General features: G+C 56.3%; 8 protein-coding genes across 8 annotated transcripts; 4 read left to right on the forward strand and 4 right to left on the reverse strand.

Moving 5' to 3' along the window:
* Positions 1-75: 75 nt before the first annotated feature.
* Positions 76-4123, reverse strand: GCG54_00013492 (ABC transporter BEA3; the record flags this gene model as incomplete). The annotated part of the gene is made up of 4 exons (XM_045413345.1): positions 76-102; positions 164-2401; positions 2462-3214; positions 3272-4123. The coding sequence occupies 4 exons, from the start codon at positions 4121-4123 to the stop codon at positions 76-78; spliced, it is 3870 nt and encodes a 1289-aa protein (XP_045266317.1).
* A 1432-nt stretch (positions 4124-5555) lies between these two features.
* GCG54_00013493 (Tuberous sclerosis 1 protein-like) lies at positions 5556-8850 on the reverse strand (the record flags this gene model as incomplete). The annotated part of the gene is made up of 4 exons (XM_045413346.1): positions 5556-5659; positions 5731-8062; positions 8119-8673; positions 8746-8850. The coding sequence occupies 4 exons, from the start codon at positions 8848-8850 to the stop codon at positions 5556-5558; spliced, it is 3096 nt and encodes a 1031-aa protein (XP_045266318.1).
* Positions 8851-10166: 1316 nt separating this feature from the next.
* On the forward strand, positions 10167-11194 carry GCG54_00013494 (uncharacterized protein; the record flags this gene model as incomplete). The annotated part of the gene is made up of 3 exons (XM_045413347.1): positions 10167-10302; positions 10379-10904; positions 10963-11194. The coding sequence occupies 3 exons, from the start codon at positions 10167-10169 to the stop codon at positions 11192-11194; spliced, it is 894 nt and encodes a 297-aa protein (XP_045266319.1).
* A 1078-nt stretch (positions 11195-12272) lies between these two features.
* On the forward strand, positions 12273-13081 carry GCG54_00013495 (uncharacterized protein; the record flags this gene model as incomplete). Its single annotated transcript, XM_045413348.1, has 2 exons — positions 12273-12358; positions 12433-13081. 2 exons carry the CDS (start codon positions 12273-12275, stop codon positions 13079-13081), a joined length of 735 nt encoding a protein of 244 aa, XP_045266320.1.
* Positions 13082-13282: 201 nt separating this feature from the next.
* Positions 13283-14419, reverse strand: GCG54_00013496 (uncharacterized protein; the record flags this gene model as incomplete). Its single annotated transcript, XM_045413349.1, has 1 exon — positions 13283-14419. One exon carries the CDS (start codon positions 14417-14419, stop codon positions 13283-13285), a length of 1137 nt encoding a protein of 378 aa, XP_045266321.1.
* A 988-nt stretch (positions 14420-15407) lies between these two features.
* Positions 15408-16612, forward strand: GCG54_00013497 (Mitochondrial carrier protein LEU5; the record flags this gene model as incomplete). The annotated part of the gene is made up of 2 exons (XM_045413350.1): positions 15408-15599; positions 15671-16612. The coding sequence occupies 2 exons, from the start codon at positions 15408-15410 to the stop codon at positions 16610-16612; spliced, it is 1134 nt and encodes a 377-aa protein (XP_045266322.1).
* Positions 16613-16925: 313 nt separating this feature from the next.
* GCG54_00013498 (putative catechol O-methyltransferase 2) lies at positions 16926-18170 on the reverse strand (the record flags this gene model as incomplete). The annotated part of the gene is made up of 4 exons (XM_045413351.1): positions 16926-16970; positions 17027-17596; positions 17745-18047; positions 18165-18170. 4 exons carry the CDS (start codon positions 18168-18170, stop codon positions 16926-16928), a joined length of 924 nt encoding a protein of 307 aa, XP_045266323.1.
* Positions 18171-20086: 1916 nt separating this feature from the next.
* Positions 20087-21725, forward strand: GCG54_00013499 (Demethyl-4-deoxygadusol synthase; the record flags this gene model as incomplete). Its single annotated transcript, XM_045413352.1, has 4 exons — positions 20087-20419; positions 20479-20525; positions 20579-21019; positions 21068-21725. The coding sequence occupies 4 exons, from the start codon at positions 20087-20089 to the stop codon at positions 21723-21725; spliced, it is 1479 nt and encodes a 492-aa protein (XP_045266324.1).
* Positions 21726-22710: the final 985 nt, after the last annotated feature.

The raw sequence follows: 22710 nt of genomic DNA on the forward strand, positions 1-22710 counted from the left end.
CTATACTCGAGATCCCACAACAGCCAACCCAAATCGCGCGCTATGCCAATGCACAATTTTTTTGATTTCCGAAGCCTACTGATCCAAAGCCTGACTCTGGCACTGCAAAATGTCTGTTAGTCAAGAAACGGAACAAACAACGAACGGTGGAATGATTGCTTACCATCTCCCAGTACACGCCCTTCTTCCGGAGCAGCTCCTTGTGGGTTCCCTTTTCCACCACGCAGCCTTCGCTGAAGACGAAGATGACATCCGCGGTCTGGATCGTCGACAGCCGGTGCGCAACAGCGACCATTGTCCGCCCCTGACGCGCCCTCTCAAAGGCGGCCTGGACGATCTTCTCCGACTCCGAGTCCAGCGCTGACGTCGCCTCGTCTAGCAGCAGCAGCTTGGGGTCGCGTATCAGGGCGCGGGCGATAGCGATGCGCTGCTTCTGGCCGCCGGACATGGAGACGCCCTTCTGCCCGACCTGGGTGTCGTAGCCCTCGGGCAGGGAGGCGATGAAGTCGTGGATGAAGGCCTCGCGGCAGGCGTCGTGGATTCGCTGCTCCGAAATGAGGGCGGGCTCAGAGATGCCGAAGAGGACGTTGTCGCGGATGGTGCCGCGGAACATGATGGGCTCCTGCGGCACGAGGGAGAGGTTGCGGCGGTAGTTGTAGACGTTCATGTGGTTGACGTTGATGCCGTTGCAGAGAACCTCGCCGCGGTTGGGCTCCACGTCGTAGAAGCGCTCCAGCAGGGAGATGATGGTCGTCTTGCCGCACCCGGAAGGTCCGACGAAGGCCGCGTATTGCCCCTTTTCGATGGTCAGGTTCAGGCCGTCGAAGACGACGACGTCGCGCGTGGGGTACTTGAAGTGCACGTCCCGCAGCTCGATGCGCACGCCGCCTTGCGACTTGGAAATCTCGTCGCCGTGGCGGATGCCGGAGTTACCGCCGACAGCCGACTCCTGGACGTCGAGGATGCGGTCCGCGGCGGCGGCGGCCTGCGCGGCGCTGGGCGCCACCGACAGGGCTTGACTCGCCGACTCGGCGCCTTGGATGATGGCCATGAGGCAGATGAAGAAGGCCTCCATTGTGTACTCGCCCTTGGCCAGGAGTCTGCCGCCGTACCAGAACACGAGGGCCTGGCATCCCATGCCGGCGCTGTCCGCGAATCCGTACAGGACAGAGGTCCACTGTGCTTTGCGCTTTGCTGCGTCGATGTGTTGGTTCAGAAGCTTCTCATACCGCTCTTTGATTGACGGTTCCATTGTGAGGGCAGAGACGGTGCGGATAGCCCCGATGGCCTCAGTGGCGAACTGCGAACTTTCCATGAATACTGTCGAGTTCATTTGGTCAAACTGCACTTCCTGCCTGTACTTCCAGAGACCGGTGCCCAGCATGACAGGCAAGCAGACGAACATCGCTATAAGGCCGAGCTTGGGTGAGTAGAGTAGCGCGATGAGCACGGCTCCAGCGACGGTGAAGAGGCCCGACAGCAGGAGAGCGAGGTTCAGTCCGAGGAGCTCCTCGAGCTGCTTCGCGTCGCCACCGACCCTCGAGCTCAGAGCCCCGTGTGAGTTCTCATCGTCGTCGAAGAAGCTGATGTTCTGGTGTAGCATGTCGGTCAGGTACTGCTTCTTATACACAGCGCTAATGAAGTATTGCGTGTGCAGCCCGATCCAGCCCTCACACGCCCACGCTATGCCGATGCATATGGCGAGGACCATCCACATGAGGCCCCAGAAATTGGCCTCCTTCTTCAGCTCGTCGCTGGGGAGGAGGAAGACGTTGATCACCTTAGCAAAGAGCCAGGCCTGGATCGGGGTGCCCGATGCCACCGCCATCGCGGAGATGGTGATGCCGAGGTACGAAGGCCACTTGTCGCGCTGGATCCACATGAGCTTGCCGAAGCTCCAGATGATACCTCGGGGCTTGCGTTTGACGACCTCTCGGTCGCTGAGGATACTCGGTGGACCACCGTGCTTGCTCGAGTTGGCGTACGTCTTCTCCGTCGAGGCGTCGTCAAACTCCACAAGCTTGGGGTTCGCCTTCTCGTCATTGGGGTCCGACAAGTTCAGAGCCTGGGCGTTTACCAGCCCGCGGTAGACGCCGTACTTGTTGGCCATGAGGCTCTGGTGCGTGCCTTGCTCGACGGCCTGGCCCTGCTGCAGCACTACGATATGGTCTGCCTTTTGGATTGTCGAGAGACGGTGAGCAATAGTGATTGTCGTGCGGCCCTTGGTGACCCTGTCTAGTGCCGCCTGAACGACCTTTTCGGACCTTGCGTCGATTGCGCTCGTGGCTTCATCGAGGATGATGATGCGCGGCTGCTTGATGATGCTCCTCGCGATGGCGAGTCTTTGCTTTTGGCCTCCCGAGAGCTTAGCACCGCCATCACCGACCTTTGTGTCGTATCCCTTTTTGGAAAAGTGTCAGCAATACGCGGAGGACGTTCAAGGAAGAAAGGGTGTACTTACATCGGGAAGTCTGCAGATGAACTCGTGGGCATAGGCCTCCTCGCAAGCATCCTGAACCAGCTGCCTCCTGCGCTCCTCACTCTCGTTCTCCAAACCGGTCCCAATGAGTCCGTTTACGACGTTACCGAAGATGGTATCGTTGAAGAGGAAGGGCTCCTGCTGAACCAGGCCGACCTGTGACCTCCACCACTGGAGATCGCAATCTTCCAAATCAACGCCGCCGACGCGGATGCGCCCAGATGGACGCGTAACCTCAGGTACCTTCTCACCGGCCGCCTTCGCCGCGGGCTGAGGCATCACGTTCACCTTGGGCACGGCAGGCTGGTCCCGCAAAGAGTACCACCGCTCGAGAAGTCCGACAATCGTGCTCTTGCCCGAGCCCGACGGCCCAACAAGCGCAATGTTCTCGCCCGGGTGAATGCGGAAGTTCAGCTCGTTCAGGACGGTGATGCCGGGCCTGGTGGGGTACCCGAACACCACGTCCTCAAAGATGATGTCGTGCGAGTCGATTTCAGGCTTGAGATTTCCGGACGGCGGCAGCGGCGCGTCGATCACGGTGAACAGCTCGCAAGCTGCGACCATGGCCTTGCTGACGGCCATCAGCGGCGTCGAGATGCGCTCCATTGAGGTGAGGATCATCATGACTGACATCAGCACGACGAAGACGACACCGGCGTTGTTCAACGCCCCGGCAATGAAGCGCTGCGTGCCGTACCAGAATGCCAGGCCGTAAGCACCAAACATGCCAAAGAACTATATCGAGTCAGCTGTGTGAAGGGAGCGTGAGAGATCACATCGTCGTGGACTTACGATCAGGCCGAACTGAGCAGCCACGATGGGTGCAGTCTTTTGAGCCCGCTCCTTCGCCTTCCGCACCCACCCGTCGTACGTCTCAATAACACGCTTTTGGGCGCCGCAGGCCATGACCAGTCGGATCCCTCCAAGTGCCTCGCTGGCGACAGCAGTGCCCTGCATGTCTGCCACCAGCGTCTCCGTCTGCCCCTTGACCACCTTGGGCAACACGATTGCGAGAATTAGCGTGATGTACAGCAGCAACGAGGATGTAACCAGAGTCAGATCCCAACTCCAGATGAAAGCGATGATCAGAGCCGTCAAGATGGTCCCGGTGAACTGCAGAAACGTCCCCAGGCGCTCCGAGATGCCGATCTGCAGCGTGGTCGAGGTCGTCGTGATGGCCGTCGCAGGCGCCCCGGGCGCCATCGAGTCGATGGTGTGGATCGACTGCGCAAAGAGCGACTGGACGTAGTGCAGGCGTACCGCCGACGAGAGCCGGATGCCAATCATGCGGAAGCAGAACTTGTTGATTGAGTTGAGCAGCCAGCGACCCAGGAAGAGGGCCATGATGAGCAGCGCTTGGCGGTTCAGGAGGTGCTCAAAGTCGGAGGTGGTGAGGGTCGAGTTGGGCTGGAAGAACTCCGTAAACTGCCCGACGAGCTGGCCAAAGAGGATGTTCATGAGCGGGAGGGTGACGCCGGCGCCGAGGGAGGCTACGGCCGCGATAACGTATACTATGAAATCCCATCTTGAGGCGTAGGTGAAGACTCGGATGTAATCTGCGAATGCGGGTTTTCGTTCCACAGGCCCAACATCCCCCTTCCCGGCGGGGGGTGATTTCTCGTCTGTTTGATTTTTCTTCGCCATTCTTTTTTCCCTTGGTGGCGTTCAAGTTGTGTGTGTGAGTCGTGGAAGTTGAGAAGTTCTGAGATTCCAGAAATTCCAACCATCAGCGAGACGCAAACCCCCACGACAATATTTCCTCCCAATGACGCGGGGAAGGACGGAAGTCGAAACTTACTTATGGAGTACAGAGGTAAACTTCTCGGTGCTTGGTCTGGTCCTTTGATGTTGCGGCGGATCAAAGCTGCAGAGGTCTGATCTCGACGTCGTTCATGCCTGGCCGTTTTGACCGTCAAGGGGTTTGGTTTTGGTGAGCAAGATCGATATGGGACCGTTTTGTGGCCCGTTGCCTCTGAAGAACAGAGCCAAGTTTGGCTTCAAGAGAGTTTCAAGAATAGAGCGGGATTCGAATCCAAAAGGCTCGATTTGGTAGAAAAACAAAGAAGGACCGCAAGTTGGCAAACTTGCCATTCAAATAGCATCCGAGGACGGAACGATTCTGGAAGACACATGTTTTGGGCAATATGACAGGCACCACCAGCAGATCCAATCTTGCCAGGGCGAAAGATCTCGTGTAAGAGGTCGCTTCTGCATGGGCCGCTGGATTACCGCTTTTGGAAAGACACGACCCGTGCGTTCGTACACTCGTAAATTGAGGCTCGAGGTATTTCGACCAATTAGCACTAGGCTTACCTTGTCTCAACCCTGCTCCCATTAAGGGCGCCTCTTCCGCGGATGACCTCCTCTAGGCGGGCAATTCCTATGAGAACAAAAGTACTTGGTGGTTCATACTTCAATAACAGTCCACATCTGGACGTAATTCATGGATGTAAAGTTGCAGGACGATAATGCAGCCTTGGCATCATGTAAGGTGTTCTCCTCCAGGCCGACTTCCGTAGTGGAGTTCACTTTCTCATTGCTCCATCCGCCAGGTGGAAAACGATGAGAAGCCGTCGCCATCGGTGTTGGTGGTGTTGGTGGTGTTCTGGTGCCGGCGGCCAGTGAGTCAGGGCCGATGTTGTGTGAACCAAATCCTGTTGGGGAGGCTTGTTTGCGCTCCGTTCGCAACACCCTAGAGAACGGGCTGCGTGGTTGATCTGATCGCCGCCGGAAAAACCCTTCTTGCAGCAGAGGACAAGAGTTGACCGGTGCCGTCCCGAGCGAGGTCTCGCGGCGAGGGGCAGATGCCTCTGTGCTGGGGGGTTCCGAGGGGTTGGACCTCTTCGTGTAGGCGAATGTGATACCCGCTGTGAGCCGCAGCTGCAACTCACACGTGGGCCCCGCAAGATGAGGCGAACTCCTGCTGGTCAATGTTTGGTGCTCCCAACTTGAATATGCTTCAGAGCTCTCATTGTGTTGCGGTGAATACTAGTACGTACAGATCATCATAACATGCCTTATTTCGAACCAACGAAAGGCACTGGGTATCTCTCGGCCATTCCACATCCCGTTTCATTTACACATATCCGCGGATGCCACGTATGACTCCCGACTTTTTCTTCTTATCGCCGTCATCCTTGCCCTTGCCCTTCTCATCTTTGCGCCGATTCTGAACCCCACCTGACGTTGCTGTCGTTAGTTGATCCTCCAGAACCCGTCTCGGAACCGAAGCCGGGATCCTCCAGACTCACCTCTGCCAAAGTATCGTGGGTCAGTCGTGCTCGGGCTGGCAGCTTCGTCCGCCTCTTGTGGACTGGATGGTGCCGGCGCGAGCGATGCACTCGCGGGTACCGGGGTTGACGGGTTGGTCATGATGGGCGGCGTATTGCTGTACGACGACGGCAGAAAGTTATCTGACAAGACTCGGTGGAGTCCAGAACGGCTAGCTCTCATCGTCACGGGACTGGTCGAATGAGTCGAGTCCGCCCCGTCCACGTCCATGCGGAAAGGCAAGTCGGGCCGCGTGTGAGAGTTTGACGACCCAACCGCGAATCTGCCTTCCTCAACTTGAGACTGCAAGACCGTGTACTTCCGCATCAGGGTCGTATACTGTTTTTGCAGCTCAGCTTGCTTTGCCCGGCTGGCAGCCAAAGCACTCTCCACGGCAGCCTTGGTCTCTGCTGTCCTTCTGTTGTGCAGTCCTTCATGTGCCTCCAGAAGCTTTGCATTCAAAACCCCGATCTGCGTCTGGAATAGCTTCTTCGTTTTCTGCAACTCTTCCTCGCGAGCTTGCAATTTCAAATCTAGCATCGTGGCCTTGTTCTCTGCCTGGGATGCAGAAGCCAGAGCTTCTTGCCTCTCCGTCTCCTTGGCCTGGAGATTTCTCTCCGAGATCAAAAGTCGCTCTACCTCTGCCCTCAACCGATCGATGTCGGCGGCATTTATTTCGATGGATTGCATGTTTTGCTTCGAGTTGAGTTCCTTGACTTCTGCATCGCAGACCAGCTTCTTGAGCTTCTCACACTCCTCTCGCGCGGCGTGCAACTCTTGCTGCAAGGACTGAATTTCCAACTTCGTCTTCCGAGACTCCTCGCGCAGGGTTCGTAACTTTGCAGACAGGTCAGACTCCCACTTCTTGGCGAGCGTTCGACTCTTCTCGGACTCCTTTCTGATCTGCATCTCAGCCTTCTTCGAGTCTTCCAGACGTTTGCGCAAAGTTCGATTGTTCAAAATGAGGTTCTGAGTTTCAGCCTCGCTCGCTGCTTCCTGAACCTGTCTTCGTCGTAGCTCGCCTATATGCGCCATATGCTGCTGCTTGAGATATCTCTCAAAGTTCAAATCGTTCTGTAGAAGGAGAAGCTGCCGCTGCAAGAACGCAATTTGGGTTTGCCCGTCAGTTGCGGAGGACGGCGCGGAGATTGCGGGCGGCGGAGGAGGCAGTTGTGCAGATGACTTCTCGGCTGCAGAGTCCTGGTGGCTGAGGGCCAGCGAGGGAACACTGTCATTGGCCAGAGACTGATGAAGCCCAGACTTGATCACCTTATTTGAGTGAATCATATCTTGTAGATGCGTGTGCGAGGAAGACGGGTTGAGTTGCGGCGGCAACGTTGGACTGTCGCCGGGTACATCAGTCCTGGGTGCCTCCAGTGAGTTTCGGTTAGACGGTTGGCTTGACAGCGAACTTTGACGCTGAGCAGTCGAATGAACGCGACTGCTCGCCCGAGAAGCTTCCTCTGGCGTTCGGATGGTCCTCCAACTCTCGGCACCAGCCCCCGGCGCAGCATCGCTCAACAAAGCAGGCCCCAGCCCGTCACGATCTGACTCGTCACTGAGAAGCGAGCCCTCGCCCTCGGCGGCCTGAGCGACGTCAGGGTTGACAACAGCGAAAGTGTCGGCAGAAAAGCGCAACGCCATACACTCCGCCACAACCTCGGCCGGCTCGCTGGTCATCCAACGGCCAAAGTCTGTCTTTTCGGATTCAATGGTGAGAGTGTAAAAGTTGGGATGCAACAGATGGCTTTGGCGAAAGCGCTCGGACTTGTGACGTATTTCGGTCGGCTGAACTTCCACCTCATCGGGGTTTGCTGCGTTTGCATGTCGAAGATATCGCTGCGGTTTCCTGATGTAATCCATGAAGTTGATGGGATACAAGCCGTAGAGGATGGTGAAATAATTAGCGAGATGAGGAACATCGATGTCGTCAGCTTCGGGGGAGAAATGGCAGGTTTCCCATCCCGAGTTTGAGGCCTTCTGCTCGCCTTCGTCTGATGTAGCTTCAATCACCCCGATCCTCTCACTATCCCAAAAAAGCAACCGTGCATAAATATTGAACAGGTTTGGAAGATGTGGCGCCAGCGAGCTTGGCATATGTGGCAATATCATGATCAAAGCGGTGATTGCCACTGAAATGACGGTTGTCGAGGTGTCTTGTTGCAAACATCGTAGCAAGTTGCCGAACAAGGGTGTTTGCAAGATTTGATGTAGATGCGGCGGTTGGCTCTGGACGAACTCGCACAAGAGTTTGGCAACGCGGGCTCGGCACTCGCTGCGAACAAACGACTTATCGAGGGTGAAGAGAAAGTCCTGGGCGTCGCATTAGACACTGGATGGTATGGCGACATGCGCGATGCATCGCTTACCTTGGGCCTCTTTTTTCCATAGGTGAGAAGAGCCTGGCGTATTGCGCGCTCGCTCGATTCCCCAGTCAAGTCATTCCCCGACTGCGTCTTGTAGTATTTGTGCTTCCACGAGGACAACAGCCGTTGCGCGAAAGGGTTTACGGTAGGTTCGGCGGTCGAATCGTCGTTATCGACATGGCCCAGCATCAGAACCTCGAGGGTGGCATTATGTGACTCCTCCATCAAGCCCTTTTCGCGGGTGAAATTCTCCAAGACCGGGTCATTCAGGATATCCCACCACTTGAAGAGGCGGGCCGGTGTGCGGAGCACTGGGACCAAGAGGCGGAAGATGTGGATGAAGACGGCATACTTGGACGGCGTGCCCTTGACATGCTTCTCGTATATGCCAAGCAGATCATCTTGCAGTCTGTCGGAGCTCGAGTCGCTGTACTCTTCGTGTTTGTTCAGGTACGCTTCGATGACTTGCGTGATGTCGTCGGGCAAAGGCAGAGACGGCGAGACTGACAGGAAAGATGTCAGAGCTTTGGACAGGTCCTTGAGTGACCTACACAAGGTCTTGTCAGCCGATCATAGGCACCATGGTAGAGTTGCGGGAGCTGGAAGGGTCCTGAAGCGAATATCGCGCACCGCATGACGCAGGATCTGGATACGAGATGCGGAAGCGACGATGGATGCTAAGAAGATCTGGCCACTCACGCTGACGACGCCATATTGCAATTCGTGACTCTTCATGGAGCCTTGCGATGTTTTTATCGGTCAAGGGGGAAAAGCAAGGCTTCGGCGGACCGCGAGGGCGGGTGTCGATGTCGATGTCATGCAACCGTCAGGCAATGAAATCTGCTGATGCAAGGTACAAGCTTTGCCAGGGACCCTCACAGTTGTGCAAGGCCGGTGCGGGAATGGAATGGGCGCGGAAACAGTGGAAGGAGACAGTGGAAGGGGGGAAAGATTGGATCATTGGACGCTAGGAGAGCCCCGACGAAAAAGCACGACTCCCCTCCACCGCTGCCCTGCCCTGCCCGCCCGCCTGCCTGTTGCCATCCCACGCCACGGATGGACGAGTTTACTTAGGTACCTACCTAAGGTAGGTGGTGGGTGACCTGCGGCGGCGTGCGACGGGCCACAATCCACACAGTGAGGGGACCCGATGGGAGCGACTGCCATGCGCATTGAGTGGCCTCGCTTACGACGGCTTCAGCGGGTCCTGCATGTTTAAGGGGGAGCTCTGTACAGTGCAGAATGCGCATCTGGGATGAGCAGAGATGGCCCTGGCACAGTGACGCGGATCCTGGATGAAGCGCGGCAGGTGGGGATACTTGGATCTCGGTGGCCGGATCACGCTGCAGGCAGGTACCGAGACCCCACCAGTGACCTCACGGGGCTAAAACCCCGCAATCCGCGTCTGTACCGCGAGTGCGCCATGCGCCGGTGCGTGGGCCACACTGCACCGATGCACCCGACCCCAGAAAAACGTACGGGCGACAGTGGGGCCATTGGACCACTTGAAGCTGTTGTGGGTTGTGGTCTTGTCCAGAAACGCACCTGATCAGTCGTCCACCATTGGTAAGGTAGTGCCATATGCGTGCTGGTAGAGCAAACCCCCTCAGCTCAGGTCACTTTGCCGGCCAGCTGCGAATAGCACGGAATCCCTTTCCTGGGAGGTGAGCTAAGGTACGTAACCGTACACTGCTCCCGGCAGCAAAGAGCCATGTACCGTCCCGTCCGTACCTTTGACCAGAGATCGGCTGGTGGTGCAACCCCTCCTTTGCTTTGCTCCAGATGACTCGACCCTTATTGCTTGCTTTCCCCTCCCTCTTTTAAGCCAAATAGCTCTGAGCTGTCCCTCTTCTCCTCCTTCTCTCCTTCTTCTTCATCATCATCATCAACAACCAAGCTACTCACCCAACAGCTGCGTCACCAATTCCCTGCGACGACCTTCTCTGTGACCTCTTCACGGTTCCAATTGCTCCAAACCAGTCCACTAGCAAGCTCAAGCTTCACCATACCCCTTTCCCCCTTAAACCCAATCCACACAAACAGTCGGCAAGATGGCATCCAAGAGCTCTGCAGTGGCGGACGAGCCCATTGAGGTCTTGTTCGCCCTGCAACCCAACTTTGATCTTCTCGACATGGCCGGCCCGTTGGAGGTCCTCGCCAATGCCCTTCACGACAAGAAGGACAAGAGTGAGTCACCAAATCTACCCTGTTCTCCCTTTCCCCCCACCCCAATGACACCAACGTGAACGCGGACGCAGCCCAGCTGACCAGCCGCCCTACCCCGCAGACTCCAAGGCCTTCGAGGTTACCGTCGCCGCTGCTGAGCCCAAGGTCGTCTCCGACTCGGGCGTCACCATTGGCACCCAGATCCCCTTCAAGGAGGCCTACGAGCGCCTCAGCGACTTTGACGTTCTCGTCATCGTCGGCGGTGACAGCGACAAGATCATCAAGGCTAACGCCGAACCTCTCCCCCTCATCACCGCCTTCTCCGAGCTGCAGAAGAAGGACCCCACCCACGAGCGCACCCTTCTCTCCGTCTGCACCGGCTCTCTCCTCCTTGCCAAGCAGGGCATCCTCGCCGGCCTCTCCGCCACCACCCACTCAGACTACATCACCACTCTTGAGATCCTGTGCAGCGAGGCTGCCACCCGCAACCTGACCGAGAGAACCGATGTCATCGAGGATGCCCGATACGTCGTCAACAACCTCCGATTCGACCTCGGCGACGAGGACGAGAACCCGTATGTCCGTCGCACATCCGACGCCGGCCGCCGGCCCTCCAACGCCAGGTACGTCAGCCTGCTTACACCAAACCTAATTGACTGAACGTGGCTAACAACACAGCAGAAAGGGCAGCATGTCCTTCAAGAGCTCCGGCCGCCGCGAATCCATCACTCGCCGCGCCGCGATGCGCCTCGGTGGTCTGCGTGTCATCACGGCTGCTGGAGTCAGCGCTGGCGTGGATGCGGCCCTGTATCTCGTCAGCGCTCTCGTCTCCGACGACTCGGCCGAGGAGGCCGCTCGTTACTTGCATTGGACCTGGAACAAGGGCGTCGTCGTCGACGGACTCGACGTCTAAATGAATTATGATACCCATGAATTACACGGATGGATGGTAAAAGTTCATTCACGATTCATGAAAATCTGTAAGAAGGACGGGAAAAGCCTTCCAGATGTGTAAAGAGATCTTTAGATCTCGATAGTATTGAAGCAATTACGTGTTTATTAGTCGCAAATCCACTCTATTTCTGAGCCTTGTAACTCCTGCAGCCATGTATGTCACTGCGATCCACTCCTCCGTGGGTTCTGCCTAAATCACGAATGCATACCACCGCCAATTGACTGACCGGGTCTCTGCATCCTCCAGCCCGCGCAATTCTTCGTTTTCGATGCCAGATTTCAGCTTCGTCACGCGCACCTTTCCCCTCATAAACCAGTGGGGAATAAACTCTGCTTGTGCGTGGGCTTACATAACTTGACTCGTCTGGTGCTAAAATCCGGGGTTGTAGCTTTGACGGACAAGGCAACTCCTTGGGCAATATTCGCACAGCGCCCTCGAAACGCCGTTGGCCAGCTTGCCGTGTCAGGCTAAACATTGGAAAGGCAAACGGCCTGCCACTCGGCGCGTCTCACTTTGGGGTTGTTTCTTCCCCAGACTGAGGCATCTGCAACACCTTGTCGACGGGATGGATTTCCTTGTACGCAGGTGGTTTCCATCAATGCGGAGCCAGCTCGAGCTCAGCTCTTGAAACCTTGAAACGGCAAGATGTCGTGTGACAGAACTTCAAACTATCAATACGCGTGATGGAATCACCTGCGTATGTAGACCTTTTGAACATTTCTGAGCCAAGTAGCGCAGGCTGAAATATTCTCACCTGTATGAGTTCGCGTCTGTCTTGTCATGCGCTTAGACTGATGTTCCGGCTGGAGCCCCGCCTCCGGACACCGAATGGATCCTATGTGGGTACAGCATCGGACCCGGACAATTCCCCCGCTCCCTGTCCAGCGCCTCGAGTATGGATCCACTATCTCTGGCGGACTTACGTAGACCCGCTTCAGCCAATCAGAAAGCAATTCAATCCTTGCAGTGAACTTTTTGGATTCTCGCGAGCCGCACACCAGAATCCTTGAGCACCGTGTAGGCCAGCAACGACACCATGCCTAGATCGTGGAGAGGACTGGTTAAAAAGGAGTTTAGCCCCTTGTTTCCGGGCTTCAAGCTCGGAGAGAAGAAGGTCTACCTGTGAGAAACACCCCAATTGTGGTCACCGCACCCCAGCAGCGTAGAGAAACTGACCTTTTCACCACCCTCCACAGGCCGAACCATACCATCACCTTCATTCGCAAAGACAGAGTCCCGCCCAACTGGGCCACTTTCCAGGTGCCCCTCACATTCACGAAGCTCGACATCCGCGACTACCTCTGGAACCTCTACAAAGTCCACACGACCGGGGTGCGCTCATGGGTGGACTCGAGCAGCGCGGTCCGTAAGCCGCGCGGGGGCTACTACCGCCCGCAGCCCAAGAAGTTCATGATGGTCCAGCTGGTGAAGCCCTTTGTGTGGCCCGAGCCGCCCAAGAACCTCGAGCCGTGGAACAAGAAGCTGTGGCAGGCGCGTACGGACGCGGCGAACGAGCACTTCAAGAGCCAGGCCCACCTCCAGGCCGGCAACCTGCATTACCCCAGCGAACTAGCCATGACCAGCACGCCGCGGAAGCGGCTTGCGGAACAGGCGAAGGCACTGCTGAACGGAGAGAAGCAGTGGGTTGAGCCGGACAACTTGGACAGCAAGTGGGACAAGATCGCGGAGGTGGCGAAGAGGGAGAGAGAGGCGAAGCAGCAGAAGTATGACACGGAGAAAGAGGAGAGGCTGGGGACGGAGAAGCCGGCGAGGAGGGAGAAGAAGGCCCGTGAGAAGGAGGCCGGCGAGAAGGAGGCCGGTGAGAAGGAGGTAGAGAAACAATGAGCACAGAGAGCGGATGAATGAAGAGAAGATGGCCGATGACGAGTTGCACTGGATAGGCGAGGGGGCGTGATGTCGTCTCTGAGATGGCAGTGCGTGGTGGACCTCATGTACAAAAAATCAGACAGCTCAAGGCGAACATGCGGCGATGGCCGCATGTGTGTACAACACAAAAAAAAGGATGGCATGGAGATGTAGGTCATGTCAATTGGTATCATCAAGTTCGTTACTCTCTTCAGCCGTGTTTGATACAACCCAGTGATGGCCTTCTTGAAAGCGCAGGACCTCGTTGCCCCATGCCCACCAGCCTGCTGTCAGGTGACGTGCAAAGACCTCGAGGCCGCGGAATCCTTGGGGGAGCAGGTCTCCGAACAACGGGCGCAGGTTTGGTTTTCTCGAGTGGATGTCTGGCACAGCAGCGATTATCCGCTGGGGTATTTTGCGGCCATCGCCGCCGCCGCGACGTCTGGCGATGATTAGTCTCTCCCACGGCTTCCTCCACGCGGACTCGACGTCGAAGATAGGCTCCCCTTGCGAGGTAACCTTGACCCATGTCCATTCAGTAGCAACCTCCAGACCCCATCCGGACAGAACACCTTTGGGCGATGTGAGAAGGTCTACTAAGCTAGGTTTGTTAGTGACCCAGACGGCGACGAGGCCACCGTCTGCGAGGTGCCCGCCGACAGGAATCTGCTCGAGGAGCAGCCGGGTCTCCTTGAGCCCGTATACCGTGGAATACCCTCCGGTCTTTCTCCTCGCGGACTTATTCGGCCAAGGCGGATCCAGGACGATGAGGTCAAAAAGAGGTGCCGTCGAGACGAAGTCATCTCGAGTATCCTCGATTGAGCCGCTGATGTACGATGAGCCTTCGGGAATAAAATGCGCCTCTGCCGCCGTTGTCTCACGGGGGCAATGCTCCTGTAAGCCATCTTGATCGTCGTCGCCGCTGGTTTTGGCGGTGATGCTGCTCTTGGTGGTGGTCACTCGTGGGAGACAAAACCGCGCTTCATGGTGCTCTTTTAGCGTATCAAGAGCGCTCCTCACCGCCGCCTCGATCATGAGGTCTGCAAGTTGGCTCGCCGGCGTGCTCTGGTTGACGTGGGGGTTCCGCGGCTCCGGTAACGGATAGGGCTCGGCGACAGGGTCGACCGACAGGAGCCGCCGTGGCCCCCCTCCTTCTCCGGATGTTGTCTCGGCACTTTGGCCCAGGAGGTGCTGGCTTTCCTCGATAGACGCAGGGATGTCGACGAGGAACACCGTCTGGTCCTCATCGCGGAACAAGATGCACTTTGGCGATGCAGAGCTTGATCGGTCGGGGTTTGAGGGCGGACCAGAGACCATAATTTTATGTGAAGTCGGACTCCTGTGATCTTCATTCGATAGGTGCCTTCCTGTGTGGCTAGGACGCGCCGGAGGCTTGAATTGAGGCCCGGCGCAGTCCAAGTGCAATCGAACAGGACCCGGGGCTTGGCTGGGGTGGCTTTGGGAAAAGATAGTACGGCGCAGCAGTGCCGAGGTCCTGCGTTGGCGCTGTTTCTCCTGGAAAGACAAGACAGACGGTCTGGGGTCTATTTCCCTTGGGGAATAATCTTATTCCTGGTGGGAAAATTGTTGAAGGCTACTGATCCCCAGCTAGCACGCCAAAGTCGTGTCCAGCGTGTGTGATTCAGGTACACGCACGTGTAGACATCGTAAGCGTCCAACGTGTATTCATCCGCACCTTGGCCAGAACAGAGCTGCTGGCCGGAGTTAAAGATCCAGGCGCGACATCTTGTGGTCTCGTGCTGCAGAGCAAAGTAACCGCGAAGTCGGCCACTCGCAACTGCCACCGCCTCTATCCGAAGGCGTGTCCAGTGTCAGGTACCTTACGCCCGCGACGACGCTCGGCAATCTTCGGCTCGTGGCCTTGACCCCTGTACTAGACTCAGCGGGCAGGACAGTCCGACAGTGCCTCTCCCACCAAAAAAGTGCCTTCCCCATTGGAAGCGCCGGTCCGCTTGAGCGCCCCGCGGGCCCCCCAGAGGGCGACTCTTCAATGAGAGGGAGCCTTTTAAAAATCTCGCCCGTATGACGTCCGCCCCGTCGCATTCCGGCTCCAGAACCCTTTTCCCTTCCATTTCCCATTGCAACTTCTCCACGATCACCGCCGCCCCACGATCCTTACCCTTCTGGCGTGCCACCTCGATTCTTTCCTTGCCTGTGCTCTGATTTACTCCCCGACCTACACACACGCTTCAACACCAACACTCACGGAATGCTCCTGTAGCTACGACTGCTTTCACCACACACGGACGAGGGAACGAGAACCGCGGGTCGCGCTGGCCAGGGAATGCCGTCAGCGCTGATGGAACATGCCTCCATGTCGGAGGTAGCACCGAAGACGCAGCGATCAAAAGCCGACACGAGGAGTCCCCCCGTCTGCCCGACCGACAAAGATGACACGGTAGAACTGAGGAAACAGACCCGGACCTTCGACTATGTCTGGCGGTCCGGCGTCGCGGGAGGCTTGGCGGGTTGTGCTGTAAGTTGGCTCCCTGGGTGACCACGATCTATCTGTACGACGGCCATGTCTGACTTGACCGGGCAATGCAGGCAAAGACGGTCGTCGCGCCCCTCGACAGAGTAAAGATCCTCTTTCAGGCAAGCAACCCCCAGTTCGCAAAGTACACGGGGTCGTGGTTCGGTGTTGCGACGGCAATGAAGGATATCAAGTCCCACGAAGGCGTATTGGGGCTGTTTAGGGGACACTCTGCCACGCTGCTTCGAATCTTTCCCTACGCCGGCATCAAATTCCTTGCCTACGAACAAATACGATCCATCATCATCCGAAACAAAGACCAAGAGACCCCATGGCGCCGCCTCCTCAGCGGTTCCATGGCCGGCGTCACCTCTGTATTCTTCACATACCCTTTGGAGGTCATCCGCGTGCGCCTGGCCTTCGAGACGAAACACGGCGGATCTTCACTAACCGCCATCTGCCGGCGGATCTACAACGAGCGCTTCGTGCGGACCACCGCGAAACCGACCGGCACCGTGGCCGACGCGGTTGCTGCGCCTATCGCCGCAATTGCACCGCGCTCGGGCTTGGCCAACTTCTACAGAGGCTTCTCGCCGACGCTGCTAGGCATGCTGCCGTACGCCGGCATGTCTTTCCTCACACACGATACCGTAGGCGACATCCTGCGCCTCCCGAGCTTCGCCAAGTACACGACACTCCCCCAGCCGAAGAATGCACCCGAGGGCAAGGCTGCCCCGCTACGCTCTTGGGCCGAGCTGCTCGCCGGTGGTGTCGCTGGTCTGGTATCACAGACCACATCGTACCCGCTCGAGGTCATCCGCAGGCGCATGCAAGTCGGTGGTGCCGTAGGAGACGGTCACCGACTTCGCATCGGCGAGACGGCCGCGATGATCTTCAGGGAGAGGGGAGTGCCGGGTTTCTTTGTGGGCTTGACGATTGGCTATGTGAAGGTGTTCCCCTTGGCAGCCGTGAGCTTCTACACCTATGAGCGCGCCAAGACCTGGTTGGGAATTTAGACTGTCTGCTTGACGAGAGAGAGATGGTTGATTGTGAATACGGCGTTATTGGGATACAACCGGGGCAGAAGCATTGCTGGGTTTTATGAAACAAACAGGCGGTTGAGAGGAGAAGCCTTGAACCGTCGGAGTATGAGGGCGCCCTAGATTGGAGGCTAACTGCACATGACATTGTCCAATAAACAGTTTTGTATGTTGCGTCACAGTTTACGCTCGAAATTGCAGCACATTCTGACGTGCGCGGCCGAGCGACAGGGTGGGCGAATTCGCTCAATTTCATTATATTTTTCTTTGTCAAATCATCATATCGCTCTTACTCAATTTCCTCGCTGATACATCTTGTGATCTCAACACCGTCCTAGATCCTGTCAGAAAATGCATGTGACTTGCTTGGCAGGGATAGAAAAAACTCACGGGCACACCAGTCGGCTCGAAGCTATTGATCAGCCGGCTCTCATACTTGAGATGCGGGTTTCCAACCCTCGTCAAGTCTAACCTCTCCTCGCCCTCGCGCTTGAGGTACTGCTTCGCTGTCCGGTCATCAAAGAAGCCGCTCTCCTTGCGCGCCTTGGCGACGTCCTTGGCGGCGGCGCGCTTCTCCGCGACCGAGCTCCGCACGTACTCCAAATACGGCGGGTTGCCGGGCTTGATGACGTTGTCGGCCGCGAGGACCGACCCGGGCGCGACGATGCCGAGCTGCTCGCACAGCTTGAGGTCGGTCGTGTAGGCGGGCTTGTAGTGGTCCAGGAACATGAGGTCGATCCTGGGGAGGTCGCCGGCGGCGTGCAGGCGCTGGATGGAGGCGTCGCTGGGCCCGACGACGACCTTGACGATGTCAGAGAGGCCGGCGAGGTCGACGAGGGACATGATGACGGCGGCGAACTCGGGATTGCGCTCGAGAGAGTAGTACCGCTGGCCGCCCGCCTTGCGGACCGCCGCGCCGAAGAGGATGCAGGAGTAGCCGACGTACCCGCCCAGCTCGACCTGGTGATGATTAGATGAAAGTCGAAACTCGCAGCGGAAAACCCAAAGCTTTCCCTTGAGAAAGATGGGATGATCTGCGGCCATCTCGTGTGTGCAACTCAAAAGCTGTGTTTGACAGGGGGCATTTTGGGGGTGGGGAGATATGTACCATAACCTTGGGCTTGACTTCAGCAATCAAATCCGTCACGATCTTGCCCTTGTCCTCGCCGACGTTCATGAGGTACTTCTTCTTGCGACCGAAATCGTCAATGGCGGCCAGCACACGCTCGGGCGACCCGCGGATCTCGTCAATGTCTGGCTGGGCGTAGACAAAGTGCAGCAGCTCGATTTCGCGGCCATCGTCGAAGAAGACCTCTTCCTGCACCGCGTAGGCTTTGGTCTCGTCAAAGTGAGGCATCTTGCGTGTCTGTGTTTGTTTGAGTCTGTCTGGGGGTTTATGATGCAGGTTAAACTGTAAAATGACCAAGAAAGAAAAAAAAGGAAGGAAGATCCAAGAGGGCGAAGCAGTCTGTGGCAGCGGCATGGACGATTATTATCACGATTCAACGAGACGGATTAGCACTGATACACCCATTGCAGAATCTCCGAAGCAGCTCGCGCCAGCATGCCGAGTACGTCCGGAAACGCAGCTCTCGGCGACCTTTACCCCAACATCGTCCACCAGCGGGCTGTGGAGCTGCCCCTCAATGCACTTTGTAAGGCATAATTCCCGGGGGGGGGCAAGAGGAGAGCTCCCCAGCTGGAGCCTGGGAGGAAGAGGGAGGGTACTTGTGTCAAGCACGACAAGGCCAAGGAAGACAAGGTACCGCAGCATAAAACGATGACCTCCAGCTCCCGTCTTGATTACCTCACATGCCTATGGCGGGGTAAGTAAGGTAAGGAGGGACCCGTTCATGTCACCTGCTTTCGCGATCAGGGAGCGGGAGCGGGATGGTGGGGCCAAGTCCAAGGGGGGGCTGGAGGCTGGGCAACTGCGAGTCCATGACACGCACAACACCTCATCAGACCGCGTCGTCGATGTAATTGACTTTCACCACCCGCTACCTCGGTGAGCTGGACCTGCGCCCGACTGCGGGGAAAACAAGAAGAAGCAAGCAAGCAACGCAAGAGAAAAAAAAAGAAGAGCTCAAAAGCATTCGAGCAAGCAAGGTACGGACGTGGGCTGACGGAAGAAAAACGCAAACGCCGCTGATCCAAGACGATTATTTGCATTCGTCCGATCGGTGCAACGCATACCCGCAAAGGCTAACCAACAATGTTCCGACCAAAACATCAGCCCAGAAAATAGAAAAATATCTGGAAACCCCTCCCAGCATCTCTCTCCCCGGGCCAACCAGAGACCTCCAAGATCCAGATGCGGCTCACCGGATCATTGCCTCCCCCCGGTTCGTCTCCGGTTCATCCTACCCCACGTGCGATATCCAGATTCCACGATTCGTGTCGATCAACGCTAGACAATGGCCCTTTCCTTGTTCAAGAGAGACCGGGAAACTGAAAAGAGGCTGGCGCGGCCTGCCAACTGCCATCGATGATGGAATCGACTTCTCGCTGCTGTGAAACATGGGATTTCCTGATTGCCTCTCCTCACCCCTGCTCTTTCGCCTGCATACCGGACGGAAACCACTCCGAACCGCTAGCACGCCATCCAAAGCGCTTCCACGCATTGGTTCACACCGACGGCAACCGCCCGTGGCATGCGGAACTAGGGCTAGAACGGCGCCGCTTGTACAAGCTCTCGTTCTTGGACGTCTCCGGCCGGGGTATATGGAGCCACCTGCAACATCATGAGCATCATGACTCTCGTTGTAACACGACATGCCGAGAGAAGGAGCTGCCAGACGTGAATTGGACTTGGTCGAGTATCCGCGACCGAGTTTTGTGACCAAACCACTACGGGCAAGACGGGTCGAGTGTACTTGTCACCGTTTTCTATGCCGACCCTACGGCTGCTCGCACCACTAGCTCATGCTTCAACTGCAGCTACGACTGCAAGTAGGCAAGGAAACGAGATAGACTTGGCAGATTCAGCTGGGCGGGGCAAGCCGCGCACTCGAAGCTCTGGTCTGCCTCTTGCTGCTCTTTGCCAGTCTCGTCGTTTTCGTCTGGGATGGGATTCCGCGCAACTGGATGCTCTCTGTTACGAAAAGAAGTCGGTCAAGCTTGTGGGGGCCCTGGATGAGCGTTGGAGGCGCAAGTGATGATGTCGACAATTACCGATCACTTGCATGCGCTGTTTTGCCAATGGAACCGTCAGACGGGAGCATGCCTCGTCGGCTGTAGAGGTCGAGGTTCAGGAGAATCCAGATTCATTCAAAAAGCTGCCGTGGAAGCACATGTCGAGCAACCTTTTCATCTTCACTTCCTCATCAATCAACATTACCTCTCCAGGTTCGACATCCTTGAATCTGTCCCATTGCACGTCTCTCTTCGCCCCAATTCCCTCCAAGTGTGCTTCTCGAGTTACACCCAAACATCCAAACACTACACAACATGGCCTCCGACATGAAGGCAACGGTCGAGCCGACCAAGCAGGGCTTCTCTGTCTGCGGCTACGAGAAGATTGAGTACGACTTCGAGTTCCTCGACGGCGTCTTCCAGAAGCAGAACCGCCAGCTCGCCGATTGCTACTCCCGCTGGAAGCGTTGCTTGGCCGTCATGGACCTCAACATCTTCAACCTCTACGGCAAGGAGATGCAGGAGTACTTTGACCACTACAACATTGAGCTCAAGATCCACAAGACCATGATTGGCGAGAAGGCTAAGTCCATGGAGACGCTGCTAAGCATCGTCGATTCTATGACCGAGTTTGGAGTTTTCCGCAAGGTTCGTGCACGCAGCCATGCTATTGAAGCTTGGGAACGTCGGCTAACACACTAATCCAGGAACCCGTCCTTGTCGTCGGAGGCGGTCTCGTCACTGACGTCGCCGGGTAAGCTCCTACCCCCCCTCATCCCACACACCCCCTTTCTGACACCCCCCTAGCTTTGCATGTGCCTCTTACCGCCGCAACACGCCATACATCCGTATCCCCACCACCGTCATTGGTCTCATCGATGCCTCCGTCTCCATCAAGGTCGCCGTGAACTACGGCAATTACAAGAACCGTCTGGGAGCGTATCACGCGCCCTCCCGCACCTTCCTTGACTTCACGTTCCTGCGCACACTGCCTACCGCCCAGATCCGCAATGGCTTTGCTGAGCTGATCAAGATCTCCACCTGCGCACACCTCGAGACATTTGATCTCTTGGATCGCTTCTGCGAGGAGTTGATTGGCACAGGCTTCGGCCGTTGCGATGGCAGCAGCCGCGAGGTCCGCGATGCCGCGGACAGGATCAACCGTAACGGTATCCACGAGATGTTGAAGCTTGAGACACCCAACCTGCACGAGATCATGTTAGACCGTGTTATTGCCTACGGACACACGTGAGTTTCTCCCCTATAGCCACCCATGAATGCCACTGACCACTGCAGGTGGTCTCCTCTTCACGAGCTCGTCCCTGACGTGCCTCTCCGTCACGGCCACGCCATCTCCATCGATATGGCTTACTCCGCAACGCTCGCCCACGTCCTCGGCAAGCTCTCGTCCACAGAGCACCGCCGTCTCCTCAACCTCTTCTCCCGCGCCGGTCTGTCCATGGATCACCCGCAGTTCGACGAGGCCATCCTCGACAAGGGCACCACCGCGATTCTCAAGACCCGCGATGGCAAGTTGCGCGCCGCCATCCCTTCACCCATCGGCCAGTGTGAGTTCCTCAACGACATTTCGTACGAGGACATGTGCGCCGCGCTCAAGGTGCACAAGGAGCTTATGAAAGAGTACCCACGCCAGGGCGCCGGCCTTGAGGCATTTGTTGACGCCAGTGACACTGGGTACACGCTCAACGGATGTTGCGAAGAGGTTGAGTCCAGGGAGTTTATGGACGGTGTTGAAAAGAATGTCATCAACGATGATACCATTTCTGACGAAGGCTCATCCACTGCTGCGTCATCTTCTCCTGGCGAGTATGCCTTGTCAAATGGCAAGAACTTGGGCCCCAAGGGTGCAACGCAGATGGCTTCCAGCTCGGAGGTTGCAGAGAAGCTAAAGGGTGTTGTCGGCGTTGAGACGGTTCCTACCAGCACCGCATAAAAGCGTTCTTTTGTCAATGGGAAAGATTCATATAGGGTTTAATAGAAGAATCGAGTAAAACTCGACAAAACAAAGCAGTTCATGTCACCTTCACCCCCATGTTTGTGATGCAGTATTGTGCTAGTGAGAATGTGCTTATTTTAGTAGATACAAAGCAAAATGTTTTCTAGATGTCATTCGTACTCACTAAAACAACAATAGCTGGTCGCTTTCGCAAGCACTTCACCTTAGTTGAAACTGTTCTTAGTCCAGCGACCGTGAGGGACATTTCCATGTCGACAGCTACTAAAGATAACAAATACACTCCATCATCATCCCTCTTCCTGGCTTATTCGTGCAAATGCCACCATTGATGCTAGGCGACAACACGTTACCAATGTTCAGACCTCCTATGTCATCTGGGCTGTTCACCGGTAAACATCTTGTCAAGGCTGATGAACGAAGACAAGCTACGCGGGCATCAGCCATTGTGCTGTGTTGAGTGAATAATCTCCCAACCAGGTGCATATTCATATGCGCACTATGCCTCCATCTGATCCCGGGCGATTCATTCTGGCTCGTTTCCGTGCTGCTGAGAGCGTGTATATACCACGCGAATATCATCTTCTTTTTTAAACAAACAGAATGAAGCCAGTAATTACCAGCCACTCTGAAGGTCCGATCAAAGATAGATGAAGGTCTGACAGGATGGTTCCCATGTGACGACTCAATAAACTAGGATGCTGGCGCGTAGGGATTGTTATTCACGTCTCCCGTTTAATGTAACGGAATACAGTGCATGATATAATGACGGTGGAAAGTAGAGACTATCTTACGACTATTAAAATTATTTTCGACATGATTTAAAGATCTGAGGGCGACCACAACTGTGAACGAGCACGCTGTTGCAACCTGCGTATAATGAACGGCCACCTATCGCAGTACCTCGGAGATGTTGACTGCAGGTTTTCTCAATCTAGGAGATGATTGATAGTTTATACCATCT

The sequence above is a fragment of the Colletotrichum gloeosporioides genome (assembly GCF_011800055.1).
Source record: "Colletotrichum gloeosporioides strain Lc1 chromosome Unknown consensus_31, whole genome shotgun sequence".
NCBI classification, from domain to species: domain Eukaryota; kingdom Fungi; phylum Ascomycota; class Sordariomycetes; order Glomerellales; family Glomerellaceae; genus Colletotrichum; species Colletotrichum gloeosporioides.